The sequence below is a fragment of the Rhinoderma darwinii genome, chromosome 6 (assembly GCF_050947455.1).
Source record: "Rhinoderma darwinii isolate aRhiDar2 chromosome 6, aRhiDar2.hap1, whole genome shotgun sequence".
Lineage (NCBI taxonomy): Eukaryota > Metazoa > Chordata > Amphibia > Anura > Rhinodermatidae > Rhinoderma > Rhinoderma darwinii.
The window spans coordinates 93,098,786-93,110,560 of record NC_134692.1 but is presented as its reverse complement, the minus strand read 5'-3'; the positions used below and the strand labels follow the sequence as shown (position 1 = coordinate 93,110,560).

The 11,775-nt window shown below is 41.6% G+C and overlaps 1 protein-coding gene across 8 annotated transcripts in view; it reads left to right on the top strand.

Moving 5' to 3' along the window:
- Positions 1-11,775, top strand: part of LOC142655634 (ubiquitin carboxyl-terminal hydrolase 22-A) — a 238,839-nt gene that overhangs the window by 50,121 nt on the left and 176,943 nt on the right. For all 8 annotated transcript variants that reach the window (XM_075830039.1, XM_075830038.1, XM_075830041.1 and 5 more), the window contains one exon: positions 5,507-5,620. In XM_075830039.1, the coding sequence (XP_075686154.1) occupies positions 5,507-5,620 (114 nt within the window). The remainder of the gene's footprint in view (positions 1-5,506; positions 5,621-11,775) is intronic.

Here is an 11,775-nt window from a genome sequence, read left to right as displayed (position 1 = left end):
TATATATATATACACACACACAAGTATATATATTATATACACACACAAATATATTACACACACACACACACACACACACACACACACACACACACGTGTGTATAATATATGTGTGTGTATAATATATACGTGTGTGTAATACAGATATATTAGAAACATACATATATGTATGTATAATGTGTGTGTTTAGAATATATCTGTATTACTAACCCGTATATATTACACACACACACGCATTTGTGGGAGAAAAAAAAAATCTAAATTTTTTATTTTTTGCGCTGTCTTTGCATTAAATTCAGCAAAGAACTGTGGGGTCAAAATATTCACTACATCCCCTAGATAAATACTTTAAAGGGAATGTGTTGCCAGAAAAACATGTTTTTTTTAAAAAAATTAAACATTTAGTGTGTGGGTGATTAAACATTGTTCCAATATTTTTTTTTTTTTTTTGCACGAGTCCAGGAAATATTATAAATTATTTCTAATTTATAATACTACCCATTTTTGGTCACTAGATGGAGCTGTTCCCAATGTTGCAGCATTGCAACATTGGGTTAAAAGCCCTCGCTCTAGTGAGCTCTCAGCATCCCCCCCTCCTTTATCCTGGCTAGTGCCGGGATAAACGAGGGGTTTGAACGGTGTAACCTCCTACACTGTGTCGCCATTTTTTTAGCTAACCCACAGTGTAGTAGGTTTACATACAGTAGTAAACACACACAAACACGAACATACATTGAAATCTCTTACCTGCTCCTGCCGCCACGGCTCCCTCCGGCCCGTCCGCTCCGTTTGCTGCCGCTGGTGCAAGTGCACAAATCCGGAAGCCGCGACCGGAAGTAGTAATATTACTGTCCGGCCGCGACTTCCGGTCCACAGGAAAATGGCGCCGGACGGCGCCAATTTCGAATAGGACTGTGTGGGAGCGGCGCATGCGCAGTTCCCACACAGACGCCGTACACTGCAGTCAATGGGACGGGAGCCGTTCGCAGTCCCTATGGGACTGTGGCTGCCGTATTCCATGTCTGTATGTGTCGTTAATCGACACACAGAAATGGAACAAAAAATGGCAGCCCCCATAGGGAAGAAAAAGTGTAAAAATAAGAAAGTAAAACACAAACACACAAATGAATATAAACGTTTTTAATAAAGCACTAACATCTTTAACATATAAAAAAATAATTTGTGATGACACTGTTCCTTTAAGGGGTCTAGTTTTCTAAATGGGTTTATTTATGGCGAGTTTCTATCGTTCTGGCAGCTCAATGCCTCTCTAAATGTGCAGTGGGGCCTAAAACCTTTTTCAAGCAAAATGTTTGTCCTGAAAGCCACTTCGCTAACGTTTGTTTGTGATTTACAGCACAGCAAGCGTAGTCTTGGGAGATTATGCTGTAAACTGTCATTTACAGCGAGATTGGTCCGCCGCATACACTTCTCTCCACAACGCCCACTTGGTCAAAAAGTAAAACACGCCCAGTTGGGCATTATGAAAAAACTTAGCATAAAGCTGAAATAGGTCGTAACACCGTCAAAAATGATCGTTTTTCTAAACAAAAAACACTGCTGTAATCTACATTACAGCACAAAATCAACGTTTTATTGGAAAAAATGTTGAAGTTAATTTTTACAGCCCAATTCCAATAAATTCTGCAAGAGACCTGTGTGGTCTAAATGCTCATTACACCGCGTTCCAAATTATTATGCAAATGTTATTTTTCGCTGATTTTCCTAAATAGTCGATGCAAATGACAGTCAGTATAATCTTCAAGCCATCAACCGTTGGAGTATAATGCGAATTTTATTGAACAAATCTAATGATAACAGATTTTTTTTTTTAGACGTAAAAAACTCAAAATTATTATGCACAACAGAGATCAAAACATTTTAAAGGTTGTAAAGAAAACGAAAATGGTAATTTGTTGAATTTGCAGCATCAGGAGGTCATATTTACAGAAATCAATAGCTCTTTCAATCAAAAAGAACTTAACAGGCCAAGTTACATGTTAACATAGGACCCCTTCTTTGATATCACCTTCACAATTCTTGCATCCATTGAATTTGTGAGTATTTGGACAGTTTCTGCTTGAATATCTTTGCAGGATGTCAGAATAGCCTCCCAGAGCTTCTGTTTTGATGTGAACTGCCTCCCACCCTCATAGATATTTTGCTTAAGGATGCTCCAAAGGTTCTCAATAGGGTTGAGGTAAGGGGAACATGGGGGCCACACCATGAGTTTCTCCTTTTATGCCCATAGCAGCCAATGACACAGAGGTATTCTTTGCAGCATGAGATGGTGCATTGTCATGCATGAAGATAATTTTGCTACGGAAGGCACGGTTCTTCTTTTTGTACCACGGAAGAAAGTGGTCAGTCATAAACTCTACGTACTTTGCAGAGGTCATTTTCACACAGTCAAGGACCCTAGAGGGGCCTACCAGCTCTCTCCCCATAATTCCAGTCCTAAACGTGACTCCGCCACCTCCTTGCTGACGTCGCAGCATTGTTGGGACATGGTGGCCATTCACCTACCATCCACTACTTCATCCATCTGGACCATCCAGGGTTGCACGGCACTCATCAGTAAACAACACGGTTTGAAAATTAGTCTTCGTGTATTTCTGAGCCCACTGCAACCATTTCTGCTTGTGAGCATTGTTTAGGGGTGGCCGAATAATAGCTTTATGCACACTTGCAAACCTCTGGAGGATCCTACACCTTGAGGTTTGTGGGACTCAAGATGCACCAGCGGCTTCAAATACCTGTTTGCTGCTTTGCAATGGCATTTTAGCATCTGCTCTCCTAATCCTATTTTGTCTGGCAGAAACCTTCCTCATTATGCCTTTATCTGAACGAACCCGTCTGTGCTCTGAATCGGCCACAAATCTTTTCACACAGTACGATGATCACACTTACGTTTTCTTGAAATATCCAATGTTTTCATACCTAGTGCAATACCTTGGACAATTTCACGCTTTTCGGCAGCAGAGATCCTTTTTCTTTCCCATATTGCTTGAAACCTGTGGCCTGCTTAATATTGTGGAACGTCCTTCTTAAGTAGTTTTACTTTGATTGGGCACACCTGGCAAACTAATTATCACAGGTGTCTGAGATTGATTACAATGATTCAAAGAACCCTAAGACACAATACCATCCATGAGTTTAATTCAAAAACGAATAATTAAATGTTTGACACTTAAATCCACTGTGCATAATAATGTGGAACAGGGTGTATACCCATAGATTCCTTAACGAGTTTAGTTTCCCAAATGGGATCAATTTTGGGCGGTTTCCACTGGTATGGTCTCCCAGGGCTTTGTAAATGCGATCTGACACCCGAAAACCATTCAAGCTAAATTTGAGCTCCAAAAGCCAAATGGCGCTCCTTCCCTTCTGATCCCTGTATGTAAACAGCGTTTTATTACCACATATGGGGTTTTGTCATAATCGGGAGAAGTTGCTTTTCTAATGTCTGGGTGCTTTTTCTCCTCCTATGCCTTGTAAAAATTTATTTCTTCATTTTATTGGAAAACTATGTAGATTTTAATTTTCACGGTCTAATTCCACAAAATTCACCAAAAGACCTGGTGGTGGTCAAAATGCAAACTATACCTCTGTATAAATTACTTGAGGGGTGTAGTTTGGCAAATTATTATTATTTTTTTTTTTTATAGGGGTGTTTCCACCGTTTTCGCCTTATAGGACCTGACACGGTGCCTAAAATATATTCTAATAAAAAGGAGGCCCCAAAATCTACCTCCTCGTATTCTGAGGCCGGTGTATGTCCGTTAGCAGACTACGGCCACGTGAGACCTTTCCAAAAACTGTAGAATCTGGGCAAGAGATAGAGTTGCGTTTCTCTGGTAAATCCATCTGAGTTAGAGGTTGTGTTTTTTTTTTTTTTGTTTTTTTTTTAATATTAAAATGGATTTCTAAAAGAAAAAAAATAATCATTTTTATTTTTTTAGATTTTATACCTTTGCTTTAATTCTGGTGTAACACCTAAAGGGTTAATCTTTCTAATTTCTATCTTAAAAAACTGAGGGGTGCAGTTTTTAAAATTTGGATGGCATTTGTGGGGGATTTCTAATATATAATGCCCTCAAAGCCACTTCAGAACTGAACTGGTCCCCAAAAAAAATAGGTTTTGGAAAATTGCTTGAAAATGTGAGAAATTGCTGCTGAAGTTCTAAGCCTTGTAACGCCCTGGAAAAATAAATGTGTTCAAAAAACGATGCCAACATAAAGTAGACATATGGGAAATGCTAACTAGTAATTATTTTGTGTGGTCTTACGATCTGTTTTAACAGCAGAGACATTTAAATTGAGAAAAATGCTCGTTTTTGATCTTTTTTTATTTTTGGTGTTCTTCACAAATACTGAATTTGACAATTTTTCCACTAACCTAGTACAATATGTCACGAGAAAACCATCTCTGAATCGCTTGGATAGGTGAAAGCATTCCAAAGTTACCACAAAGTGAGACATGTAAGATTTGTAACAATCTGCTGCGTCCACAAGGCCAAAACAGGCTGTGTCCTTAAGGGGTTAAGCAGAAGACTAAAAACGGGGTTTTACGCTGGGCGATGAAAGTGCAGGCGAACGTTCATATAACGCTAGCTGCCAATAATTGCTCTGTGTAAACAGGGCTGTGATGAGCAGATGAACGAGCAAACGCTTGATCTGCTGGTCGTATCGTAAAAGTAAAATCTCGTCAGCAGCACAGCTCCCTGTGTAAACAGGGAGACGCGCCGCCGACATGATAAATTATGGGGCGAGTGATCGGAGTAGCGACTGCTCGTCCGTATCCATAGCTCCGTGTGACAGGAGCAAACTAGTGCCGATCAACTATGTCTCGTTGATCGGTGCTCGCTGCATCGGCAGAGTGTCGGCAGGTGTAAAAGGCTCTTAACAATGGGGTGCTAGTTGTCTGAGGGATGATTATACATATGTTCCTTTACACTGAGCTGTTATCTTGGCTTGTTCCATTACTCCAGCAAATATTGTGCTGCTAGGCACCAGGGGAAGAAAAGCTGCTTTGTTCATGTCACTATTTTACACGGCGCTGTACAGTGAATGTGGACACATTCAAGTAGGGTCATAACATTTTTCTACAACGGGTTTATTGATAAGTAGGGAAAGTTTGCTAACCAAAATGTGCCAGAATTCAACGGCAGATTAAGCCAAGAGAATGGTGTGCGTTTCTCCCTCCCCCAGTGTGAGTAATAGGAATTGTAGTAAAAGATTAACCAAATTTATTCGTGTGAATAAACGTCAACTGTAAGTGGCATAAAGATAAATGTTATTGACCTTTCTAGCAAGTTGTGCCAAATATGACCCCACTGTAATAAAGCGCTTTTAGTTTAATAATTTCATAAGATTGATATCTCCCATTATAGTTCACGCTTCCTTACTGTTAAATGGCTGCCAAACCTGTTTGTATCAAGTGAAAGTCATGTTTATAGACACATTAGACGTTTTATTCTCATACATTGTTCTTTGTTTTCTGCAGCCATAGATTTGTTGTATGGGGGAATATACTGCTTTATTTGTCAAGACTACATATATGATAGAGAAATGGAGCAAATTGCCAAAGAAGAACAAAGAAAGGCTTGGAAACTACAAGGTATGTCTGTTTTCTTTCATAGTACAAGGACATGCACTTAATGTAACTTTAGTATTTTGTCCCAAACAGTAAGTGATCAAGCTAAAAATTGCCAGCATTTAGTTTGAGTATATTCATGGCGGACTTGTTGCAGAAATGTCTGACTGTCCCATTCATCTAAATGGAGCTTGCGGAAATTGATACTCTTCTCTCTCCGTCACCCTGGATCGCTGTGAGGGGAGAGTGAAGAGGGCTATATACACACGACTGTGAAAAATATGTCAATCAACAACTAATCATTTGTCAGTTTTTCTTGGCTGTTTTGCATCAATGTGTGTCAACGGCCACCGTCTGGCCGTTTTTAACCGGCATTTGCTATCCGTTTTTCATGGACGAAAAAAAAAAATAGAATTTTAGTCGTTGGGTTTTTTTTGTCCCAAGCCCCCAAAAAATCAGTGCCCATGTAGATAGTGACGCAATACCACTGTATATAGTGCCACATAGTCCACATCGTGCCACAGTTCTCCCTGTAGATAATGCCCACAGAGTGCCCATGTAGATAGCGCCAGTGTACCCCCTAGATAGTGCCAATATTCCACAGTACCCATGTAGATAGTGCCACACCCCCTGTAAATAGCGCCACCCTCTGTACATAGTTCCTACCCCCCCCCTGTAAATGGTGTCAACCCCCCCCCCCCCCATATATGAACAGTGACGTCAGGGGTTAACTAAAAAAAAAAAAGGGAAACTCCTGCCAGAGCGGGGATTCCGCTCCAGGAGCAGCCCCTGACATCACTGTCCATATATGGATAGTGACACCAGGGGCTTCTCCAGTAGCGGATTCCCCGACACAGAGCCATTTGACATCAGGGATTCCGCTCCTAGGGAGAGCTGCTGACGTCATTGTCCATATATGGTTAGTGATATCACGGGCTTCTCCAGCAGTGGAATCCCTGGCCAGAGTGTCGGCCGAGGATTCCGCTCCTAGAGAGCCACTAACGTCACTGTCCAAATGGACAGTCACGTCTGGGGCTCTGTCTAGAAGCGGAATCCCAGTGCGATCTGACACTGGGGATTCCGCTCCTAGAGTCAGTTCAGGGGGTGTGATGCTATCTACAGCAGGAGGGGGGGTTGGCACTATCTACAGCGGGGATAGGAAGACTGGGGGGCTCCCTCTAGGAGGGGAATCCTCGGCCAGAGCGCTGGCCGGGGATTCCGATGCTGGCGGGAGCTTAGGTGGTGTCATCTACAGAGGGTTTTGCACTGCCTACAGGGGGTTGTGGGTGGCACTGTCTACAGTGGGGTGTGTGTTCAGGGGCTCTCAAAGCCCTAGCCGACATGAGCGCAGTGCTGCTCACACTGAAACGGCACTGCATTCATTAAACCCGTTCCAGGCTGTCAACGTTTTATACACGTGCGAACTGCATGGGGCATCGGCAGTTAGAACGTATATAGCAGTATGGCTATGTCGTGAAGGGGTTAAAGACAGCAAAAAAATATATATATTTTTGTTTCGGCTCCAGATTGTACAGTATAGCTGGTAAAAGATTGAGCAGGCCATCCTCTTACCAGGTGCTTTGTTGCAGAAACCTCCTGGCTGCAATTCGGTCATGTGACCGGCCAATTCCTACAGCGTCTGCTGTGTGGACCGGAGGTCTTTCACTATACATTCCTAGGAGACGCTAAATGAGTCTCATAGGGATGCATAGTGAGAGTCCCTTCCGGCCCACACAGCAGACCCTGTAGGAATCGGCCAGTCACAGTGCGGCCACGTAACAGAATTGCGGCCGGGATGTTTCTGCAAAAAAGCGCCTGGTAAGAGTATGGCATGCCCAACCTTTTACCAGGTGTACTGTACAAACGGGCCATAATAAGTGTTTGAGTGTCTCTTTACAGATATTCACACAAAAGGTCCCTTAGAGGCCCCATAAACTCTTCCAGCTATAGACCACATGAGATGTAGCTATAATTTATCCTCAATTTCACAGCACCTACATAGGCCCCATGCACACAACCGTATTTGTCATCCGTAATTACTGACCGTAATTACGGTCCCATTCATTTCTATTGGCCACGATCACCTTTCAGTATTTTTACTGATGGGTGTCTGTGCTGAAAAAAATTATAGAACCTGTCCTATTGTCAGTAATTACGGCATGGTCTCTCCCATAGAAGTCAAAACTGTCCGTGTTTACGGAAGCATTGCTAGGCAACATGTTATGACCTCGTTTGCAACCCCCCTCTTTTTGTACGAATCCGTAGATATGTATGAAATACTGATGCCTACTGATCCGTATTTACGGTCAGTATTTCGGGATAGATGAATATACTCTCGTGTGCATGGGGCCTAAGCAACTAGTTTATACCAGACCAGGGTTACATTGATCACGTGCATCCTGGAAATCTCCCTCCTAAATTAAATCCTGGTGATGTCATTATTCTGCCATACTGAAGTGAAACAAAAAGGACACGGCGCCAAAACTTGCGGTATCAATAGATAATGAGCGGAGATAACGCACATATATGCTCACCTTCAAGGTTGTAAATTACCGGCATGTAATTCGTAGTAGAAAAAGCTGCTGCCAATCCCAACGCAAACTCCCACGGGGTTGCCAAGGTAGTAGAGATACAGGAGGAAAAAACGGGATACACGGCGCTGCTTAATGTAATTGATTTAATAACGATAAATGCTACGCGTTTCGATACCGGACCGGCATCTTCATCAGGCATATCAAGGGGACAGTACAGAAGAACACATATATATACACAAATGAAATTAAAAAACTAAAAAGGGATAGAGCTGATTACATGGATAATAAATTGGGCGATTGGACCTCCAAACCCCTCCCCATCAAGCGTCCGTATATGGACCTCCAGGCAAATAAGGCCAATACCCCTCACGGCAAATCATCCTATTCATTTAAGCGCTCTAAACCCAAACAAGATGTTGTTGGCGATATAACATCTAGGACCAACACTAATGTAATAAAAAATAAAAATATGAATGAACCAATTCCACCTGTCCATATGAACAAAAATACTAGTATACTCAACAATATTAGTTCTAATAGAAGACTTGTCACCCCCCTCCACGTCACCCCCTCCACAATCCCATACTTCTTTCCACCTCAATTAACCATTCACACCACCAACAATCTATACATTCCAACTGTACAGACCCCCAAAATTTGAATATTGCAAATATTACATGCACTAACCATTTGGGACTGATACCCCAATATGCTTTCAAATCTGCCAATTTAGATGCACATTTGAAACTTTTCAATCTCATCCCAGACACTCCTTTTGAACAGTCCTTTGAATCCCCCTTGTTTAATGACTCTATTGAAATCGATATTACATCACCACTCCCATCATCCATGTTGAATTTAACTACACACGACGATCCGGTTCAGGATATCAGTCCACATGTTGTGCCATATCTACATAACATCACCACGGATGGCCTTGAACCCATTCTTGACAATACTCTGGCAACAGTGTCTTTTTTTAGGACTTCCATCACAGTTCACCAGACCACCAATTACCCCGATCTCCCAATCACGAGATATCCTTCTGCCTATTATAAGAAGTCCAAAATCTCAAACAATAACTGCCTTCTTCCCAAGAATACAAAAGACCACATCAAAAAGAAAATTGGAGGAAGAGTCAGAGGATGTAGAGGGGGCAGACGCAAGCCTCCCCATTCTCCCAAAGAAATACAGGCAGAAACAATAAAGCTTTTTAATCTATCAAAATATATTCTGAATGTTAATGAGACTAGTCTGCTGTCAAAGGGCCTTTCTTTTTGTCCCACCACCGCACCGGATGGTTTTGAAGTCTTCATGGACCTCAATAGGTTTATGCGCAGACTCACACTTCTACGTCATTTTGCATTATCTCCAGTAATAACTACGCCAGAGCCCATACATAGTTTGACCTAATCTTTTCACATCCCCAAATCTGTTAGTGTAGACGTCCACCCTAGATCTTCATTTTATCCCCTCCACCATCGTGGACCAGCACTTGAAACCTTTTACAATCTGGTCAGTAATGACTTCAAAACAATATAACAACCGATCTACTCCCCAGACAATCTCACTAAGTCCGAGCGCATCGCATTAAAAAGTCTACAAAAAAAACACCAAATAGTGATACGATCTGCCGACAAGGGTGGCGGGATTATAATCCAGGACCGTGCTGATTATACCAATGAGGCCTACAGACTATTGTCCGATACAAATTTTTATGAGAGACTGCAGTATAACCCAATACCAACATTTCTACTTGAATATAAATCCCTTATTGAAATAGCTTATACCGATCAGATTATAAATAAAAAAGAGAAAACATTTTTTTAACCGTTCCTTTTCCTACCATTCCGTTTCTATACCATTTACCAAAGATCCACAAATCCCTATCAAATCCCCCTGGCAGACCCATTATCTCAGGGATAAGCTCCATGACTAGTAATTTATCACATTTCATAGATATTCACCTCCAAACACATGTAGTCAAACTACCGTCGCACCTTAAAGATTCTACTCATCTAATCAGAGAACTGTACAAACTGCAAACCGCCCACGATTTTACGGATCTATGGTTTTTAACTGTAGATGTGACATCGCTTTATACGAATATCCCACATGATCTTGGCATGCAAGCATCTCGAACTTATTTAACCTCTAACCCTCTCTTCCCAAATAATCAGATCAACTTTCTGATGGACTGTATTGACTTTATACTTAAACGAAATGTGTTCACTTTTGAGGGTAAATTTTATAGACAGGTTAAGGGCTGTGCGATGGGGTCAAGATTTGCCCCGTCGTACGCTAACCTGTACATGGGGGCCTTTGAAGACTTTTATATATACGGTGACCATAATTTTAAGGATAATATTATTTTTTATAAACGCTATATAGACTACCTTTTTTTCATCATTAAAGGAGATGCAACGGTAATTTTAGATTGGGTTAGCCACCTTAATAACAATTTTGGTATTTTATTCACACATACATCGTCCTTTGAACAAATAGACTTTTTAGATTTAACAATTGAAAAAAATGGCCGCTTTTTAAGTACCAAGACACATTTTATTTTTTAAATCAAACAACTGTTTATTGAAAATACACAATATACATCTGTCATCTGCTATAAATCCACTTTCAGCAGAGAAATAAAATTTACATTACACATCATCTTTTCATATAAATTCTGTGTATATATTACATATTTCCCATATGGTTCTTTAATAACATCCCCCCCCCCCCCCCAACCTTAACTCCCTTCCACACCCCTTCCCCCCCCTGCGCGTCCATGTCTCTATCCCTTGCTATATCTCGCTCCACTTTTATTGACCTCCCAGTCCATAGTATTGTGTCCATTTACCCCATTGCTTATCATATTTATGAATCGCTCCACGTTTCATATATATTCTTCGCTCCAAAGCCACCGTATAAGTAACATAACTCACTAGTTCAGAAACCTCTGGGGGATCCCCCTGTAGCCAGTATTTAGCAATCAATTTTCTTGCGTGATATAGTACTTTTTTAATGGATAGCAATTCAGCCCTATCTTCTTCCACCCCTCCCATGCAGCCCAACAGGTATATCTTAGGATCCAGTGGGAATTCCCTGCCATATATCCGAGACACCATTTCTTTAATCTCTCCCCAGTATCCGTGCAGCCTCGGACAACTCCAGAACATGTGTTTCAGATCTGCCCCATCCAATAAACGTCTTTGACATTCCATTGTAGATCTAAGCCGCATTTGCCAGAGCACCTTAGGTGTTCTATACACTCTGTGTAGGAGAAAAAGCTGCGACCTCCTATGCGCCACACAAAGGGAGAGGACTTTCGGTGACTCTAATATTTCCCCCCACTCGTCCTCTGTCAATGTTCCCACATCTCTTTCCCATTTTGTTTTAACTTCTGCCATCGGATCTCCTAGAAATTTGAGAAGCAGCGTGCCATATACTAGAGATATAAGCCCTTTTGTGTCTCTTGCCCCCAGTATCTGTTCCACCACTCCCATGCTGGAACAACCCATATCTAGCACCCTTGCCTGTGCTTGTGCCGCATGCCGCAGTTGAAGGTATTGATAGAATAACCTATGGGGGAGGCCAAACTCTTCCTGAAGCTGTGAGAAAGGTTTAAAAATTCCCTCATCATATAGC